Source organism: Paroedura picta, chromosome 1 (genome assembly GCF_049243985.1).
Source record: "Paroedura picta isolate Pp20150507F chromosome 1, Ppicta_v3.0, whole genome shotgun sequence".
Lineage (NCBI taxonomy): Eukaryota > Metazoa > Chordata > Lepidosauria > Squamata > Gekkonidae > Paroedura > Paroedura picta.
Window position 1 is genome coordinate 202,376,616 of NC_135369.1, and position 21,481 is coordinate 202,398,096.

General features: G+C 46.0%; 1 protein-coding gene across 3 annotated transcripts in view; it reads left to right on the forward strand.

Moving 5' to 3' along the window:
* Positions 1-21,481, forward strand: part of LOC143827472 (protein eva-1 homolog C-like) — a 161,926-nt gene that overhangs the window by 75,199 nt on the left and 65,246 nt on the right. For all 3 annotated transcript variants that reach the window (XM_077317044.1, XM_077317054.1, XM_077317062.1), the window contains one exon: positions 3,579-3,722. In XM_077317044.1, the coding sequence (XP_077173159.1) occupies positions 3,579-3,722 (144 nt within the window). The remainder of the gene's footprint in view (positions 1-3,578; positions 3,723-21,481) is intronic.

Here is a 21,481-nt window from a genome sequence, read left to right on the forward strand (position 1 = left end):
CCTCACAGGGTCTTTGTTGTGGAGAGAGGAAAGGGAAGGCAACTGTTAGCTGCTTTGAGACTTCTTTGGGTAGAGAAAAGTGGTATAGAAGAACCAACTCTTCTTCTTCTTCTTCTTCTTCTTCTTCTTCTTCTTCTTCTTCTTCTTCTTCTTCTTCTTCTTCTTCTTCTTCTTCTTCTCCTCTCAGCTCCACCTACCTCAAAGGGGTGTCTGTTTTGCGGAGAGGAAGGGAATGGTGATTGAAAGTCACCTAGAAACTCCTTTAGGTATTAAAAAGCAAGGTACGAGAAAACGGCTCTTCTTTTTTCAAAGCAGTCATTTTCTACAGGGGAAGTGGAATAAATGCTTTAAATGCTGGCAGGGGCTTCTGGGAATTGTAGTCCATGGACATCTGGAGGGCCGCAGTTTGACTACCCCTGCTTTAAACAAACAATAAGCAATTCATATAGATCAATTGTCATTCTGGGAGATCTCCAGCTCCCACCTGGAGGTTGGCAACCCAGCTCGACCAGTGTTGATGGATGCTGATATGTGATTCTGCTGATAGCCATTCTCCTGTCATATGAAACCCCCGCTGGGGCCAAAGGAACCCCCACTTTATTTATTTTTTGATATATACCCTGCTTCTATCAGACCTGCCATCTCGGGGTGGTTTACTTTACAGCATCAAAATTAAAATCATTGAAATTAAAATCAAGACAATTAAAAACAGTTTAAAACAATCAACAATTGGTGACTTCTCCATTGCTGATCTTCTTAGTAGGAAGCACATCTGGATGATGTGGGAGAGGCTCTTTGTTGTTGCTCCTCCTACTTTGGGGGTTTCAGAAGGAGGGTGGAAATCCCCTACAAAGCAGCCACTGTTATGGCGATCCTTGCACCTTTGGACTTCCCTCACTCTTCCCATGCACTCATCGGAGACCAGGAGTAATGTCCTGATGCTCTGACATCACCTGGAAGTGACATCAGCATGCCGGGGCCATTGGGGTGGGTTTTGGGGGAAACTCTGCGGTTTGAGGCCGATTTTTTAACCATAGAGTTTTTTCAAAAGCCAGAGCATTGCCCCAAAATCTCCACCATGCTGACATCACTTCTGGGTGGCATCAGCACACTGGACGCTTTTCTGGGTTTGGTTAAGTGCAGGGGAGGTGCTCCTGGAGAGGTCCCCCCCCCCCTCTGACAGCACAGTGTCACCTGGCAGCCCTGTCCTGTCTAGTTTTTGTTGGCGACAAGAGTCTGATGGCACTTAGATAGTTGATGGGTCTTGCTGTCTATTATTGGTGTGGTGTGTCTTGTTTTGGCTGAGCCTTTCTAGTTGTGGCTTAACCATAAATGGACCATCTTTTGCACAGGCTGTGAGGAGTGTGTGTGTGTCTGTGTCTGTGTGTAGCTCATCAAAAAGTGATTAAATAGCACTGGCTAATCTTCCACACCCCTCCTGAGCTAGCTGTGTTCTTTTGACAAGCAGGTATTCAAGTGTTCTGGGATGGTGACCATCCTAAATATGGGAGCAATTTCGAGAAGGCCTGGAATGTCACCGTGTAATTTCGAACAGGGCTTAAGGCCCGACAGCAGCCGTCTAGATGTTTCAATTGGAGCCCGAGCAATCAGCAGGGGAGAAGTTCCTCAGAGGGATCCTGTGGGGAAGAAAGAGTTGGGCCGCAGGTTCAGGGCGAATTTTTTTTTGACCCCCAAGCCTATAGGAATTCCTTTTTGTTTGTTGTTCTCAGCCTGACAAATGAAACGCTGACTGGGGCTTCAGAATTGAGACCCCCCTGTGTGCTGCTGGCTTCCTTTTTGCTGTAGCATTTTTTTGCCACTTGGGAGCCTTCATTGTCCTGCTCTGCCTCTCTTCGTATGCCCCCCGATGAGCTCTAAGATCCAGTAAGCAAAAAAAGATGAGTGTGTGGTCTAACTCAGGGGTAGTCAACCTGCGGTCCTCCAGATGTCCACGGACTACAATTCCCATGAGCCCCTGCCAGCATTTGCTGGCAGGGGCTCATGGGAATTGTAGTCCGTGGACATCTGGAGGACCGCAGGTTGACTACCCCTGGTCTAACTGAAGGCACACTGTTTGTAGCCCATCTACTTCGGAGAAACCATTGATCGGAGAGGACGCAGTTTCCTAGGGCTCAGGAGCCAATCACAGGCCAGCAAACAAATTGGGGGTGGGGTGGGGTCGTTGCCTCATGCAGAAGCAAGATGCTGCAAGATTCTATTCGCAAAATCATAGTTATCTTAGACTTGGAAGGGACCTCCAGCATCATCTAGTCCAAACCCCTGCAAAATTCAGGAAAGTCACCACTACCTGGCCACCCACAGTGACCCCAATTCCATGCCCAGATGATGTCCCCCCCCCCAAAAAAAAAACAGAATCCCTGGCCAGTCTTGCCTGGATGAAATTCACCTCCCGACCCCAAAGTGGTGAATGGCATATCTCTGGGCCTGCAAGAAAGGGCCACAATATGAATATCTCGGTTCTTCTTCACCAACCTCATCCCATCCTACCTTCTCCTTCCTGGGGAGCCGTATTGTGGCTTTTGTGGGCCCTAGGCACTTTTGACCTCATGGGCCGCTTCCACCGTCATAATATCAATACGAATTTTTTTTTGATACAACTTTAATATTTCAACATTTGATGAGGTGATATAATTGTAGAACAGTCAATGCTTTGCCATGCATTTTTTTCTATTTTCTTTTTATATGCCAGGAAAGGTCTTCCGAATCTGAATATTTGAATTTTTTTCTGTTTTAGGCAAAATGTAATAGTTTTTTTAGTATGTGTGTGGCTTCCTTTCTTTGTTTCTTTGGCCGGCTTTCTTGCAAGATTTGTGAAGTTCATTTTGGGAGGGAACCCCGACTCAGTGGTGAAGCATCGGCTTGGCATGTAGAATATCCCAATTTCAATCCCTAGCATTCCAGTTTACCTGGAGGTATTTTGCACGGAGCCAAATAAAACAGTTTAAAAGCCAAACAGTTTAGACCCCTGTATTATACTACAATTGTTGTTCTGCATTGAATATAGTCTGTTGAAAAACTACGTTGCAATGCTTTCTGCATGGAACAATTCATAGCCCTGCCCCCTATAGTTTTGCCAGTGAGATGTTTTGTTCTCTAATGCAGTCATTAATCTGCATAACCAAGGAGCCTCTCTTCATGACTAATAGTGTGCCCGAGAAGGACAGGAGAGAAATGAATCAGTGAAAAGCTTCTTTCGGAAACAACTCTTAAAAGATGCTTAAAGCACCAAAGAGGCAGTTCACCATGCAGAGCAAAATCAGTTTTGCGGGGTAAATTCACTCTCCTGTGCAGAGATCAGAAAAAAACATGATGTATTTAGTGAGTTTTCATCAGCTTTTCCATCATGCAGAAGGGGCCCTGATCTGGATTTAGGCAATGTGAGAGATCGTGACATGAGAATTGGGATAGCAGCTTGCGGTCTGAGTAGGCATTACACACCTTGATGGACCGGTGGTCCGATTTGGTGTAATGTAGCATTAAGTAAGCTTTTGATGATTTGTTCAATGTTTGGCAGGGGAACTACATGTCTAACAAGTGCTTTCCTTTCCTCCTTGTAGAATGCCAATCTGACACAGCCCTTCAGCTCATGACCAGGCGCTGCCATGGCAAACGGCGCTGTAGTGTGTATGCCAGCACTTACGAATTCGGAGACCCATGCTACCCAGGCGTCCGCAAGCACCTCAATGTGATCTACACCTGTGGTAGGTCAAGCTGACGATACTTTCTAAAAAGTGGACAGGTGTTATTTGTTGTGTCATTTGATGTTTATATTAAGATAAGGGGAAGCAGGCTGACACTTGAAGTCTTTCAGGCAGGGGTAGTCAAACTGCTGCCCTCCAGATGTTCATGGACTACAATTCATGGACTACAGTTCATGGATCAGGGTCTTCCCAAGGTCTTCCCATTAATCCAAGCAGGAAACAGAGGTTCAGAGGACTTTAGACTAGACAGCCTCCCAGTATAATCTCCAGGAAGAAGTTCTGATCAGTGGGTGGTGAAAGGGAGGTGATAAAAACTCCTGGGAGCAAGGATGAATTGTTCTTTGACATGGAGTCCATCAGGGGGGCAGTACTATTAACTGAGGTCTGGGGCAGGCTGACATTTTAATCATATGCTCACCTGAGGAGCTGCAGAAAGATTTCAGGTAATGAAAACTTGGTAGAAATTTGTAACTTCCAAAGTTAAAGGGGCCTGTCCTATATTTTAACATCTAATAGGGCATAGATAGTGAGAGGGACAGAAGGATTTGCTTTTACTTTCATTTGATTCCTTGTTCAGTCTGGTGCTGTGCTAAAAGTATGCTTATGAACAATTCTTTTTAATAAATTCTTTATAACTTTTTATGCTGGTAGTGGTTCTCTGTACCAAATAGACCTCTTCCATCCTGGACTGGCTGTGTAGAATTATTTCTCCTGTCCCCAGACCAGAGAAATATATTCCAATTCCAACCTACCATTCCAAATTACATTACATTCTACTATACATTATGTTACTACTCTAATCTACTATTCCAAATAAGAAATAAAATAAAATAGATATGAGAGTGAAACAAAAAGCAAAGCAATCTCACTTCAGAATTAGCCTCTTGTTGGCTGTGTTCATTGACTGTGCTACTACCCCTATTTGGTGTACGTGGAGTATGTGTTAAGTGCTGTCAAGTCATTTCTTACTTACAGGTACTCTACGAATTAATGTCCTCCAAAATGTTGGAATAGGCAAGATCTGTAATGTGCCTGAATCAACAGTATAACAAGAAATCCTACAGGGGGGCATTGGAGGAGATGTATATTTAGCATAGTTAGAAACTTCCTGATATTTTTCAAATACTCTCCTCCTGTGCCCTTAGAGCAGGGGTAGTCAAACTGCGGCCCTCCAGATGTCCATGGACTACAATTCCCAGGAGCCCTTGCCAGCATTCGCCAGCATTTGCCAGCATTGCCAGCGAATGCTGGCAAGGGCTCCTGGGAATTGTAGTCCATGGACATCTGGAGGGCCGCAGTTTGACTACCCCTGCCTTAGAGACTCATTTACTTCCTGCTCCTTTGAGCACACTTCCTCCTGCTTGCACAGAAGAATTTATTCAGACTGTAGAAAACGAATTAGGTCTCTCAACTTTCTACACAAGTTTGTTTCTCATCACAATTTTGCAAATTTAAATTCTGTCAACACAAAATGTCCTCTCGTTTAGCCTTGCTCAGGTCTTGTAAACTGAGGGCCATGGCCTTACTTTGAGTCCATCCACCTTACTTTGGGCCTACCTACTTTCCTGCTGCCTTCGACTTTCCCTAGTACAATTGTCGTATTTTCCATTGAGTTTTGTCTTTTTTGTGATATGACCAAAGTACAGTAGCTTTCGCTTAGCCATGTTAGCTTCTAGGGAGAGTTCAGGCTCAATTTGATCCAGAACCCACTCGTTTGCCTTTTTTGGCATATGCACCTTCTCACAGGGAATATTGCTTGTGTGTTGTCTTCTTTGCACATTCACTCGGCAGCAAGAATCATGTCTGGACTTTGAAGAAACCACTTGAGGACAACACTCCTGACCATTGAGTGCACATTCCTGCATTGATGGGCTCTGGCTATGCTAACATACAGTGCAAAGAGCAATTTTTCTCATCAGACGCATCTTGCTTATGAGTGTCATTAAAGAGTCTTAGATAACAGAAGAGAGAGCTTTCGATCCAAACACATATTTCAACTTGAGTTGCCCCAAATGAGTCTGCTAGATTTGTGGAGAGCAATCTTGGCTTGCCTACCTGAGGATAAGTTTGTTGATGTGGCAAAGTCTCAGTCTTCTGATTGTTGAAATACTTCAAGTATTTAAAAGGCTGCCATTTAGAGCAGGGGTAGTCAACCTGTGGTCCTCCAGATGTCCATGGACTACAATTCCCATGAGCCCCTGCCAGCATTTGCCGGCAGGAGCTCATGGGAATTGTAGTCCATGGACATCTGGAGGACCACAGGTTGACTACCCCTGATTTAGAGGATGGAGGAGAGTTGTTCTCGCTTGCCCCAGAGGGATGGACCAGAACCAATGGGATGAAATTAATTAAAAATAAATTCCGTCTAAACATCCGGACAGTCAGAGCGGTTTCTCAGTGGAACAGGCTTCCTTGGGAGGTGGTGGGTTCTCCATCATTGGAAGTTTTTAAACAGAGGCTAGATAGCCATCTGACGGAGAGACTGATTCTGTGAAGGCAAAGGGGTGGCAGGTTACAGTAGATGAGTGATTGGGATGTGAGTGTCCTGCATAGAGCAGGACTAGATGACCCGTGAGGTCTCTTCCAACTCTATGATTCTATGATTCTACGAGGTGTGTAGTGAGTCAGAAGCACATGACAAGTGTTGTGTTTGTGCCAAAGACCTGAGCTTGAGGTCTGAGGCAGGATCGTAATCCTGCTATTTTAATTGGCTGGTGCGCGAATACATCCCGACTGCTGGATCCAATTAGCTCAAAGTGAAATTGACCAATAGTGAGCACTGATGGGAAGTGGCTATTGTTCTACCCTGTATATGTTTTGGTGTTTTCAGGGGGGTTTCCCAAGTTCAGTTTCGGTCCTCTGTAGAGACTTCCTGCTACTTTGCACACACTTCCTCCCTGCATGCCTCCAGGACAGAACAGACAGAATGAATGAAATGAACCGTTAAAAGGCCTCTCCTTTCTACGCAAAGTTGTTTCTCTTTGAAATAAAACTATTCCTTTAAGCAGTTTGGTGCTGTACTTCTTTCATATTTAAACTCTGCCAACACAAACTGTTTGCCAGCCAAGCAGTAGCATTGTTGCTACTAGCTGTATTATTTGGTTGCTCTCTGGGGCATAATTAACACAGAGACCTGGTACCCTGGTGAATCTGGTGGTGTGTTTGGAGTAGAGACCTGCAAGGAAGCCATTGGTTAAGGGCTGTGCATTCATATTTGTTTCCTGATGTACCGTATATACTTGCATATAAGCCGACCTGCATGTAAGCCAAAGCACCCAATTTTAGCACAAAATCTGCACAAACGTATTGACTCACGTATAAGCCGAGGGCGGGGAAATGCTCCATCATCACAGCCTCTCCCCCAACAAATGCAGAGAAGTCAAGAGGATGAATAGCTGCTGGTTTTTGTACCACACTTTTCACCCGCAGAAACCAAAATAATAGTTTGGAAGAAGTGATTAAGAAGAGGAAGAAGTGAAAGCAAAAGGAAAAAAAAAAGATCAGAGTCCCTCAGTCAAACCGTTGATGTCCTACAAGCTGCCAGAGCAATGACTGGACTGGCTGGAGGAGGCTTTTATTTCAATTACCATATACACCCGCGTGTAAGCCGAGGAGAGCTTTTTCAGTGTGAAAAAAGGTGCTGGAAAAACTAGGCTTATATGTGAGTATATAGGGTAATGCCGTAGCGTTTTTAGAAACCCCCTTATTCATTTAGTGCTGAAGGAACGGGGAAGCAACACTTGTTTTTCTGGGAAAAGGAGATGGGGTGTTGGTGATTTCTTGATTAATGTTGAAAATGTTTCTAATTGGCGTAAACCAGGGATAGTCAAACTTCAGTCCTCCAGATGTCCATGGACTACAATTCCCATGAGCCCCTGCCAGCAAATGCTGGCATGGGCTCATGGGAATTGTAGTCCATGGACATCTGGAGGGTCGCAGTTTGACTACCCCTGGCGTAAACAAAAAGAATCACCCACACCTAAAATGTTGTTCACTGGATTGTGAATGTATTATGTCTAAAGCATGATCTTTGCCTTTGTTCTCACTAGCAGTGGATCCTTTTGCACTTTCCCTTCTTATATTGCACTTTTATATGCTATTAAAGGCTTATTGTTGTTGTTGTTGGATTGTAGGTGCAAATTATCTCTGCAAAGGAAAAGAGACCCAAAGTAGAAGATTTACTTTGGGGGGAGGAGGGGAGGGAGAGATTGCAACATTGAAATGGATTTACTATTTATAGTATGGCGCGTGTAGCACAGCCAGGAGATTTGAGGATTGTCTGGCAGCCAGGCAAGGGACATTCAGAGTGGTTTGCCATTTCCTGCCTAGTGTTCCTTGGAGGAATTGCCACCCAAATCCTTGGAGGTCCCCCATCCAAATACTAGCCAGGGATGTTCGGAGGTCGTTCAAAGAATCATTTGCTGATGCTAAAAAAGGTCAGAGCTCATACTGGCTGCAAAGACTCAAAACTGGCTCCCAGGTGTTACAAGGCAACCAAATTTAGGCTGCTGAAAACATGACTGTTTTCCTGTGCGTTCTTTGAAGAAGGCATTTAGCCAAAAAAAAAAAAACCCCAAGTTCTAACTGGTGGTATTTCAATCATAATAATTTATAACGTGGATGATTGTTGCATTCTTTAGCCATTGTTGGTTACTGTCCTGAAACTATTTGACAACAACGTTGTTTGGAAAAAAGTTTTATCTTTGTTATGTCTTGTTTGAAGTAATTTGCCTGTACACAGTTCCTGCTGGGGTATTGGATTCTGTGATATTTATTTATTTTGGGCTCTTTGTATGTAGGGTTTTTAAAAAAAATTCTGTGTTCCTTTTTTTAAAGGAACAACCCCTCTTCCAAATGCAAAGTCTGAAAATATTGCATATGCTTAGTGTACTTGGGGGACATGGCAAACTTCTTCTTTCCTCGTGTATTTTTATTGCTCTCATCTGAAAATTCCTGGCCGTAGGCATGGGTGAAACTGGACTTGCTGATTCATGCATTTGGAATTATCTACACGAGGGGTAGTCAAACTGCGGCCCTCCAGATGTCCATGGACTACAATTCCCATGAGCCCCTGCCAGCGAATTGTAGCTCATGGGAATTGTAGTCCATGGACATCTGGAGGGCTGCAGTTTGACTAGCCCTGATCTACACATACAAACACACACAGTCTAGTGGGGAAGCAGGTTTCTTCTGCATGGTTTCCGAATCAAGTCCCTTATTGGCATCTCCCTGTTCTTTTGATTTTTTTCTTAGGCGTGCAACTGATTCCCCCTTTCCCTTAGCAGACACCTGGATGCAGATATTGCCCACTGCCCCCTACAGGTATTTCAGAGTAACTGCACCCTCACACCTCCACTGCCCAGGTGATCAGATACTATTCTCAGGTACAGGCCCAAGATTTTGTACAGGCCTGTAAAACTGACTATGCAACCTTCATGGATGTGCACATTTATTTATTTATTTATTTTTAATTTGCTTCTGCCACTCCCAGAGCCAGTCCGACTTGTGGCGATTTACAGTAAAAACAAAAATGCAATCGAATGTAATCAAACCACAAGGAATCTCAACAATATCCTGATGACAGGAAACGATCTAAAGCCCCTCCCCCCCGCCCGCTCAGTTTCCCAATAGCCACCATTATCCTCAGGAGAAGAATCCATGCCCAGTAGTCAAGGTCAAAGTCTCCCCAGGCCTCTATGGAGCCTATATAGGGAGGAACCCAATATTCCTGGCCTGGCCTCAACCCAAAAAGCCTGGTGTCTTGCATGCCCTGTGGAATGTTGACAGCTCTGTCGGGGCCCTGAGCTCTTCCAGGAGCTCATTCCCCCAGGTTGGGGTCAGAGCTGAAAAGGCCCTGGCCCTGGCCCTGGTGAAGGCCAGTCGAGCCTCCCAGGGACCAGGGATTACCAGCAGATTCATACCTGCAGAGCGGAGAACCCTGCGAGGGGCATAAGGAGACAACTGGTCCTTCAGGTAAGTAGGGCCCAGGCTGCAGTTGGCCTTAAAGGTATCAACCAAGACCTTGAACCTGATCAGGAAGTTAATTGGCAACAAAGGCAGCTGCCTCAGCACAGGCTGGACATCTGCATTCCAAGATGATCTCGTGAGGACCCTAGCAGGTGCATTTTGTACCAACTGCAATTTCCGGGTCAAAGACAGGGGAAGGCCTGTGTAGAGCGAGTTACATAAGTCTAATCTGGAAGTGACCGTTGCATGGATCGCTGTGGTCAGATGTTCAGGGGACAGGTAGGGCAGTAGTAGCCTGACTTGGTAAAACGCCATTTGGGCTACCATTGTGATCTGAGCCTCCATAAATAAGGAGGCTTCAAAGATCACCCCCAAATTCCTGGCTGCAGGCACAGCCGTAAGCTGCACCCCATCCAGGCAGGGGAGGCGTGCTTCCTGGTCCTGCCCCGTCCTACCCAGCCACAGGACCTCTGTCTTAGAAGGGTTGAGTTTCAGGCTACTCTGCCTGAGCCATCCAGACGCTGCTTCCAGACAACTAGCAAATGTTTCCGGAGGGGAATCCATCCATCCATCCCTGCAGTCTGACTCTGAGTAGTGCCACCAGATCCTTAGAGGCTGTCCACTTCCATTTGGCTCTGCACCAATAGGTCCCGTGTGCCATATCATACGTGGATTTGTATGAAAGAGAGGAAAGCGGTGTCCTGGGGGGAGGAGCTGGAACATTCCCGCCCCCTTCCCTGGGTTACATCTGTAGCAATCCTGTGATGAGTTTGTGTGTCTGTAAAGTGCCATCAAGTTGCCACTAGGGTTGTGCGCTTCGGCGTGGTTCGGACACTTGGGCTTTGGTGATTGCCGAATCAGCTGAAGCAGCCAAAGCAGCCGAACCGCACCGAAGCGCACAACCCTAGTTGAAACTGAGTTATGGCACCCTTGCATGGATTTTTCAAGTGCAGGGTTGTTCAGAGGTGATTTTCTATTGCCTGCCTCTGCGTCATGACCTTGGACTTCCTTGGTGGTCTCCCATCCTCCTACTAACCAAAGCTGTCCCTGCTTCGTTTCCAAGATCTGATGAGGTCAGGCCGGCCTTGGCCATCCGGGTCGGGGCACTCTGTACGGTACAACTGTTTTCGTCAAACCATTCTTTCTCTCTATCCCACCCTCCCCGAAAAACCTTAACGTTTTATTCTTGAGCCAAAAACGCCAGGAAATGAGAAGTCTGCTTTGAGCCAGCACAGCTTTAGATGACACACAGAGGAAAAAGGACCAGGAATGTTTTCACAGCCTTGAGCTTCAACTTACCCAACAAGCATGGCATGGTTTCTTAACCTGTCATGCCTTAACCGGGTTTTCTTTCCAGTAAGGCCATGTCAGAGATTTCCGATAAAGGTCTTTCCTGTGATTAAACGTTATTGCAATCGTCTGTTGCTCTTTCCCTGCCTCTGGCTCGGGCGGGACGCTGAAACAAGCTGCTGGGCTGAGCTCAGTCAACTAGATTTCCTGTTGGCAGGAAAGGCTGCCCGGTCCGTTCGAGGTGTTACCTTCTCCCTCTTCTTGCTTCAGGTTCAAAACAAAAGGGCTTGTCCTGGCAGAGAAAGCAACGTCATGCCAAGAAATAGTGATTGACTGTCAACCTGTCACATGCAAAGAGAATGCAGTAAAAGGTAAAGGTATCCCCTGTGCAAGCACTGAGTCATGTCTGACCCTTGGGGTGACGCCCTCTAGCGTTTTCATGGCAGACTCAATACAGGGTGGTTTGCCAGTGCCTTCCCCAGTCATTACCGTTTATCCCCGAGCAGCAAGCTGGGTACTCATTTTACTGACCTCAGAAGGATGGAAGGCTGAGCCAGCTGCTTGGATTGAACTCCCAGCCTCATGGGCAGAGCTTCTGCATGTCTGCTGCCTTACCACTCTGCGCCACAAGAGGCTCTAAGAATGCAGTAGGGACATATAATGTACTGTCCCTTGTGTGATAGCAACGCTCAAGGATCTATCTGCGGCCATTTAATCATGGTTTAAACCAGCCTTTCTCAACTTTTTACCATTGAGAAACCCCTGAAGCATTCTTAAGGTTTTGAGAAACCGCAGAAGTGGTGCGATCGTGTAGAATATGGTTGAGACGCATAGCTGTGTACATGCCCCCCAGAGACCCCTCCCCTTCCCACGTGCAAAATTAACTTTCCTTATAACTCCTTGTGTTGCTTGTTTAGTGTAGCCAGTGTGGTTGTATTGGTTGAGAGCTGTGGACTCTAATCTGGGTTTGATTCCCCACTCCTCCAAATGCACCCAGCTGGGTGACCTTGGGCCGGTCACAGTTCTCTCAGAGCTGTTGCAGAACAGTTCTCATAGAGTTCTCTCAGCCTCAACTAACACACAAAGTGTCTATTATGGGGAGAGGAAGAGAAAAGTGTTTGTAAGCTGCATTAGGGTTTTTTTTTTTTTTTTAAACCCAGCTCTTCTTCTTCTTCACACATGAATCGATCTGTTCTTTCCCCACTTCCTGATTCTGACACAGACAAATGATATATAGCATTCAGAGCTCCCAGTGGTCCCACGTACAAAACTGAATTGACTCTACTTTCCATCAAACCAGGATGGCAGGCTGCATGCCAAAGGACCTGATTTCTGTGCTTATAAATTGTTACTCATCCGCAGTGACAGCCACTCATTTTCGCCTGCTTCACCACCATTCCAGTCCTGCCAACCCAAATATCCATCTTACAGGGAACTTCAGGGCAGTAAGGGAAGTGGTTTCTGGATGTCTTGTGCGGATATCTGATTGCTAATAAAGAATTTCCCAGCTATAGCTTTGTAGTCTTCGGGTCTTGAAAGTCGTTTCATGGCCACGCATCCAATGTCTGCAGAGCAAATCCCCCCTCCCTTGGCTGACCATTATATTTTCTGTGGCTAGTACTGATTTACATAGATATTGACTTTGGAAATCCAATTTAATCTGTGGCCTTCAATGTGAGATGGTGAATAGAGAGGGCTGTGGTAGTCATTAGAGCCTGGGAGGGCGGAGGGCAGGGACATGGGGGCAGAGGCTTGGGCCCATGAGTCTGGGACAACCTGGGAGCTGTGATGGCAGCTCTAAATATGACTGGCAAATCTATGGTGAGGAGAATATGAAACTGTGGCTTTCGATAGTCTATCTGTGATGGCACACTATCATCTTTTCTGCCTTCTCATTTGCCTCCCTTGTATGTCCTGTTGCTTCAGCGTTCCCCTCCTGTTCTGTACTTATTGAGCTCCCTCAGGTGGTCAATTCAATATTACATCACTTTATATCTGGCCTATCTCCCTATAGATCCTATCTGTTTCAGATTTGGCCTGAAACAATTTGGGCGAAATCAGAATTGCGTAAATATCCCTTCAATTTTCCAAAAGGTTTCAAAGTTTTCTTGTGCACATGCTTCCCTCCCCCCTTCCCAAGCAGAAGAATCGGTCTCCATTGTCTGAGATGGGGGCAAGAGAGCACTCGCTAAACAGTTGATAATTGTGGACATGTCACTCCTTTTAAATTCCACCCCAAGCTTGAGGAGTGACTGCAGGATGGAGTTTGAGCCGGGACAGGTTGCCCGCCTTTTCCTGCTCCAGCACAGAAGAGCATTTGGCCCAGCATATGACATCCACCCCAGATTTGTACTCCTGTACAGGAGCTAAGGCAGCAAAGTTCCCAGTGCGGAAATGGTCCAGGTTTCTATGCTGGACAGTAAGTGATGTAATATCAAATCAACCACTAGAGGGGAAAAAACACAAGTGGAACAGCTCACCCCCCCCCCAAAAAAAAACCCAGAAACACAGAAGCAAAGAAAATGAGAATGTGGAAAACCCCAGTGTCTAGGTTTTTTTCAGACCTGATGTAATCTCTCTCATGATAACTAATAAATAAAATCAGAGTCCAGTAGCATCTTTAAGACCAACAACAATTTATTCAAGGTGTGAGCTTTCGAGTGCTTGCAGAAATCCCTGAAGCTTTCGAGTGCTTGCCCTTGAATAAATCGTTGTTGGTCTTAAAGGTGCTACTGGACTCTGATTTTATTGTGCAATTTCAGGCCAACACGGCTACTCATTTGAATGATACTAGTGAGTTTTTAAAAAAAGTTTTGGTGGGCAATGGAAACTCAGGTCTGGGGGATCTTTCCCCCTTTCTATGGGCTTGGCAGGCATGCCCTGTGCAAATGTTCTTCGGCTGGGTACACCCAGCAGGCAAGTGGAATACAGATCAGGCCTGTTAGCCCAGCCCCTAAATCTCAGCACACTGAGGGAGTCACCTCCATCTGTTTCAGGGCACCTCATCATTATCACAGGTATTTTCCCGCACTCATTTCATTTCTTTGATTGCTAATGGCAAGGCTGGGAACGAAACACTGTAATGATGACAGGAATGGATCAGCCATTCATGGGTGTCAGTGGGTTCTTTGTATTGTATAATTCTCCCCTAATTGACTTGCCCAACAAGTTTGTGACCGAGATGTTGATGCGTGATGCCTAAACCTGTCACTGAGAGATGTTGGGAGAGCAAAGTTAATATACTGAGAATGGAGCTGTGGAGAGAGAGGAGACCTTTTATACACCAACTTGTCTTCTTCCCCTTCCTATGCATTTGCTGGCCTTTAGCGATCTGGGCGACATCTGTAAGCAAAGCAATGAACAACAGTGACACATTTACTTTGTCCTGTCTCCTTCGGTTCGGTTTTGAAGCATCAGATTGTCTTAGGGTTCAACCAAACGTGGGTTGAAGTGCACTGGAAGTCAGAACGGTTCGGCTCCCTCGATCAGCCTGCCCTCGAATGCCGGTAGCTTTATCCCGACGCATTGTGAGGAGACACACTTCTGTCCCAATTAGATGATCTTCGGGTGAGGAGAGGCCGAGGAGAAGGGAAGCGTCAGAACCAAAGGAAAGCAAACAAAGACATTCGAGCTAATATTTTCTTTAGGGCTGCGCGTCCGAATCAGCCGCTCCGGGACGCCGCAGCCAGCCCCTCATCACGGGGGTGGGGGGGGGGGAGGGAGGGTGCGCGGCCATGCACCCTCCCCCCCCTGCAGTGAGGGGCTGGCTGCGGCGTCCTGGAGCGGCCAATTTGGACGCCGCTGCATACAACCCTAATTTTCATGTAGGGTTAGCCAGCTGTGGATTGGGAAATTCCTGGAGAATTGGGAGGGGATGGGGGTAGATTTTGGGTCTTGGCTGGGTTTCGGAAGGGGTGGAACCTCAACAGCGTATAACAGGGGTAGTCAAACTGCGGCCCTCCAGATGTCCATGGACTACAATTCCCAGGAGCCCCTGCCAGCATTTGGTGGCAGGGGCTCCTGGGAATTGTAGTCCATGGACATCTGGAGGGCCGCAGTTTGACTACCCCTGGTGTATAACATCATAGAGCGTGCTTTTGCAACCAGGGTTTCATGAAACCCTGGGGTTTCTTGAGGGCCCTGGAAGGGTTTCCTGAATGGGTGGAGGTTAATTAATTTTTAAATATATTTTAAAAATTTGATGGGCCTGGAGGGGTGAGAAGAGCCCCAGGTGGGCATGTACACAGCTCTGCTTCCCAACCATATTCTGCACCATCGTGCCACTTCTGGGGTTTCTTGAGGCCTTAGGAATCTTTCAGGGGGTTCTTAAGGGTGAAAAAGTTGAGAAAGGCTGCTATAGAGTCTGTCTTCCAAAGCAGCCATTTTGTTTGGGGGGGACTGAGGTCAGTTTACTTCAGCAATCACCTAACTGGCCTTCTGGGTTGTTGCTTGTCTTTAAAGAGAGGAGGTTATAGGGATTAGGTCAGGGGTAGTCAAACTGCGGCCTTCCAGATGTCCATGGACTACAATTCCCAGAAGCCCCCTGCCAGCGAATGCTGGCAGGGGCTTCTGGGAATTGTAGTCCATGGACATCTGGAGGGCCGCAGTTTGACTACCCCTGGATTAGGTGATGCTTCTGACATAGGTGTACTAGAATTAATGAATGATACAGTTCTCTTATCCTTGGAGAGGTAGGGACACCAATGCCCAGGTGGGACCTGGGGATCTCCCAGTTTTATAGTTCATATCCAGGCAAGAAAGATCAGTTCCCCTGGAGAAAAGGGCTGCTTTGGAGGGTGGATGCCATAGCAGCAGACTCTACTGAAGCTCCTCCTTGCCCCAAATCCCAACCACTTCCAGCTCCACCCCCAAAGTCTCCAGGTATTTCCTAACCCAGGGCTGGTGACCCTGTGGAGAGACCTGGTTACCCTTGAGTCACCTTTCCTCCATTCTAAATTGCCTTTCTCTTTGAGGCCAGAATTTTGGTCAAACAAGTATCAAAATTTAACGAAGCGATGTTTCCTGGGAGGCTTGCTTGCAAGTCCGTCGGCCGTTCCCTCTCCCACCAGCGCATTCCTAGGTCCTCTCAGACCCCCCCCTCCTTACCTGGATGAAACAAGTCAAAAGGGGCCAAAGACATGGGAGGCTGAATTTCTAGCTGACATCTTCAGTCTCCAAGGACAGCTACAAAGGGACAGAGCCTTTGACTTAGAAAACAGATAAAATTAAGCAGGCAGATCCTTAAAGAAATAGAAGATTATAATAAACATGGCATAAAAACAAGTTGAAAGTACATAGGTTGGGCTATAGAACAGGCGAAACTGAGCAAAATAAATGGGTAACTAAAAACAAGATTGAAATACTTCTAACAGGAAACCGGTTCTAACACTTATCACGTTGCAGCTTGACGATGCTTTGCAAAAAATGCTTCCACATTCTCAGTTGTTTTAGGGAGATAGGAAGAGGTTACAAGAACACAAGCTGCACAAGAGATAGGAAGAGGTAGAGCAATTCACATACCTACAATCATGTTTTCTTGTCTACATTGGTGATGCTGGTCCAAGCTTGGGGTGGTGGTGACATGGAGAGGGCACTGGGGTTATATACACCATGATGTCACTTCTGGGAAAACTCAGAAGTGACATCATGTCGCTCTAGGAATTGCTGGAAATTCTATGATAAAACCATAACATTTCTGATGATTCCTAGAACGACAGGAGGACACTGCTAGGTTTTCTCATGTGTGACACAGGCATTTAAAAAATTGTTCAGAGTTTCAGAGAGCAACACTTATTTATACCCATTTCATTACCTAGGGCAGCCCACATATTAAGTTGAGAAAAAATGTCACTTATACCACTGGGAACAAGCTGGGTAGGTTGCGGGGGACACACAGGATAAAAGCTACTCCTTATGCCCCCATTAGTAGGTAGGCAGCTCCAGCCAGCTTGCATGCCTGCAAAGGAGAAAGGGAAATGCTTCATTAAAGCCGTCTTTCCAGTAACTCGATCTTTGCCTTGAATGAGATTTCCGACATTTCCACCTTCTTTCTCGCTCCAGCTGCTTTCCCACTCTAACTGAGTTACCTTTTCTAGATGACAAAGGGGCCATCTGCTTTTCTCTTGAGTTAATCTTCATATTTATGGCCAGGCAGTTTATATTTTTCACTAGGGAGTGAATACTCCCGTGCTGCTCGGAGCACAGTGGGGAGTGATTTTAGCGAAATGCACATTCATTAGATTGGACGGAAAGGGCAACATGTGCATACATGGTTAATTAGAAATCCCTCTGAAGGCTAACCTAGGTCTGTTGAGCTGACATAGCAATTCAGAGGGGAGAGAGGAAGCAGCCTCCTGATAAATTATTGCTATTGCGGAAGGTCACCTTCCCCTGCCTCTTCGAAATTTCAGGATTCAGCCTATCATATTTTTTTGATTATTTTTAACAGTCATCTATCAAAGCCCTTGAAGGGCTTTTGCAGAAAAGAAAAGAAAAGAAAAGAAAAGAAAAGAAAAGAAAAGAAAAGATTTTCTATAAATATCAAGATAAACTTAAGGGGAAAACAGATGGGCCTTTTTGTCATTTAAATTCCAGGGAGGTAGCAAAACAAAGCTGACGTCCAGTGGCGTCTCCAATTTTAACAGCATTTATTCCAACAGGAGATGTCACATCCTCGTAAAAGCTCATCTTGGAATAAATTCTGTGGTCTTCAAAGTGCCACTGGACTTCCAGCAAGGGGAGGCTCTGACCTGGATGGCCCCAGCGAGCTCCATCTCAGATCTTGGAAGCCAAGCAGGGTCAGTGGATAGGACACCAACTAAGAAAGTCTAGGGTTGCTGGTTGGAGGAAGGAACAGCAAATCAGCATTGTTTCTCTCTGTTGGGAGTTTTGGACTTGACTCGGTCCTGAGTCCCTCCAGAGAAATAGAGCTGTAGAGTAATAGCATTTTGAAAGAATACAGTGATTTGTGGATGAGGCACAGATCCAGACTCACAGGTTTAAAAGAGAGAATCTTTACAGGGAAAGGTTATTTACAGAAATATATCATATTCTTTGGCTTCAGTATCTTTACTGAAGCAGAGTAAAAGCTTAAAGAGTAGTTACAGAAGCAGCCACTTGTGCAAGCCTTTTGTGGCAAGGCTGCAGGCAGACTACATGCTATACATCAGCAGATGGCGAGAGCAGAGAGTCTAATGGCTGCTTGCTTGCTTGAGCAAAAGCATACACACTGATCTTCTTTTTCCTGAAGAAGCAGGAAGTAAACGGGAGTTCTCCTTAAACAAAGGAGTCTCTCAGACCACGGGGTTCTTCTATTGCTCATGGTTGCAGTACCTAGCACTGACCTACCGGCACTACTAGTGAACACCCAGAGGAAGGGTTAGCTGGTCATCAGACTCTTCATTGTCATGGTTTTTAGTTGGAGATGGTTATATTTTATTGTGGGGTGTTTTATGTTGTAACCCACCACAAGCCAGCCTCCTGGGAGCGCCAGATAATAAATCCGACAACAACAACAGGTGCAGTTTACCATCTTAAACAGCTTAACAACAGCCCTGCAAGGCTGACTTCACCAAATTACTTGCTGATTGCAATTCTAACCCTTGATGGTTGTCAGAAGCCAGCTGTGACTTGATGGCACTTTCTGTCACCAAAACAGTGATAGCATTGTGAAATGGGTGGAAAGCTTCTTTGAATGAAAGATCAAATGGCTGGAAATGAATGTTTTTGTAATTACATATTAATGGGGTTGGAAAGCCAGGGGAAGATCTCAGTGACAAAGGGGGTTTAAACCAGTGGTCCCCAGCCTTTTTATCACCGAGGACCGGTCAACATGTGACAATATTACTGAGGCCTGGGGGGGGGTAGTCTTTTGCCGAGGGACATCGCCGCCGCCTGAGCCCCTGATCTGCATGCTTTTCCGCCGGCACCCCTGTGTTTCTGCTGCCTGCTGGGTGGCACTGCCAGCAGCAGGTGCGCAGTGCCACGCTGAGGGGGCGCCCCAGCCATGGTGGCCACTGGAGAGCACCAGAGGTGAGCCAGCAGCAGAGTGGTAGGGCAGCCCCCGAGGCAGCAGCTGGGGAGGAGAACGAGGAGGAGCTGTGGACCGGTACCGGTCTTTGGACCAGGGGTTGGGGACCACTGGTTTAAACCATGAAAATCTGTGAACATAGGCAGATTGTGAATGAGTGGGCAGGAAGTGTTGTGCCAGTCTTTGGCTCTTGCAGCCCTTCCTTGCATGCTCAGGGAAATGCCGCTTGCCAGTTTGGGATCAAGTGGCAAATTTCCTTCAGGCTCAACTGGCCAGGGATTCTGGTTTTCTTGGGTGGGGAGCATCATCCAGGCATGAAATTGATGTCAATGTGAGTGGGCAAGTAATTTTGAATTTCCTGCATTGTACAGGGGGTTGGACTAGATAGCCCTGGAGGTTCCTTCCAATCCCATGATTCTATGAAAGGCTATAAACTTGCATTTGATACATGACATAAATAATAGGGTAGTAAGATGACAGTGAATATACAGATGAATGCTTATGGTGTTTCTGTGTTTACTTGCAACTTTGGCTGCGTTGCTGGCTGTCTTGCATCTGAGGAGATAAGGTGGATCAATCAGTCATGAAAACATTTTTGTCCTACTTTTCTCATTGGAAACAACAGTGCAAAGTAGTTACCATACCACATTTCTGGCAAAGGTAAAATTTAAATCATTAAGTTTAAACCCACAAGGAGGGACAGATTAAAATTGTTTTAAATTTTTTATTATTGCAAAACAAAGAGACAATTAAAATACAGAAAGGGGAAAAATATTATTTGTTGTAATTTTATACATCAAAAGGCGATGGTCTATAACAGCTGTCCCCAACCCCCGGTCCAGGGACTGGTGCCGGTCCGTGGATCAGTCAGTACTGGGCCATGGCTCCTCCTTGTCCTCCTCCCCGGCTGCTGCCTCAGGGGCTGCCCTGCCACTCTGCCACCGGCTCACCTTTGGTGCTCTCTGGCGGCCGCCATGGCTGGGGCTCTCCCTCGGTGTGGCACTGCGCAGCTGGCAGTGCCCCCCCAGTGGGCAGTGGGAAGTCAGGGGCGCTGGCAGGAAAGCAAGCGGAGCAGGGGCTCAGGCGGTGGTGACGTCCTGCAGCGAAAGACTACCCCCCCCCTGGCCTCAGTAGAATTCTCAAGCGTTGACTGGTCCCTGGTGATAAAAAGGTTGGGGACCACTGGTCTATAACAACATATATATAACAAAATGGAAAATATTTCTCCCCAGCACCCACTTCATTACATTGAAGGGTTTTTGGGTCAATGTCTGCATAATACTATAAAACTTACTTCTGTTGGGATACATTTATATTTAACATTTTACATTTCTAATTTCTTCTGTTTGACCACTGAATTATTTATTTCACCGTTGCGACGTAATTTTTGCCATTTAAATTGTTGATTAAAATCATGTCTCTCTCTATTCAAAATTTTTTCCTGAAAATAAAAAGCATGTTCGGTCACATAACAATGAATGCTAGAGCTGGGAGAGATCTGCACCCTGCCCATCTGCCCTTGGAATCAGCAAATATTTCATGTTGTCACAAGCTTTGATTCCGGAGTGTTCTGTCAGCTTGGAATTTCATGGTGAACCCAATGAGATCATCAAAAGTCCCATGGGATTCTAGATGTACTCCTTCCCCTCAGAACTACTCTCTTTTCCTCATCCTTCATCTTATCTATTCTGCTTCTGAAAAGTGCAGAGGTGGCAACAGATAACTGAGGGTGTTCCTGTTGCCTCCCTCAACCCCCCCTTCTTTAACAGCTAAGGGAAATAAATTAATTTCCGCTTTCCTCATCTGCTGCTGCCTTCGCATCACTCCCCATGAACAGGACAGATAGCATGTCCGAGGGAAGGAGAGACAAAGAAGCATTATCTGGCTCAGATTTATTTTCTACTTTACCTCCTTCAACAACAAACTGATGTAGATCCAAGTTCAAACTCATCTTTCCTTTTTTGCCTATGTTTTCTAAATCTATACCTTGGGTACCTGTATCGAAGGTGTTTCCAGGGCCCTAAGGTCACTCAAAATTTTCTCTGTTTGGAGCGTCATTGTAGTCTTTTAGGTTTTCCGTGTTATGACTGTGGTGACTGTATCAATTTTGTGGTGAATTAACACAAGGGCCTAGTGGTGTTAAGGTTGAATTTGGTGAGAGCCAGTTTGGTGTAACGGCCAGGATGGTAAGGAAAAGTAGCTTTGATCACAAATATTGCCAAGACAACCCCCGCCCCAACATATTGCCTCAATCTTCAAATTTTGGAATGGTATGTACCAACATGGGAATTCTTTTTATGAGAAACAAACACCTTGGAAAGCCAAAAAACAAATGTATTATAAAATTACAATAAGTGATGCAGGAAAAAATATATCTGTAACCGCTCCGTGGGAGCGGTATAAATAAAACAGTAAGGGCCCTTAGGGTGGGCCCTGTCCGGGATGTGGAAGGATGCCCATTGGCTGACAAGCA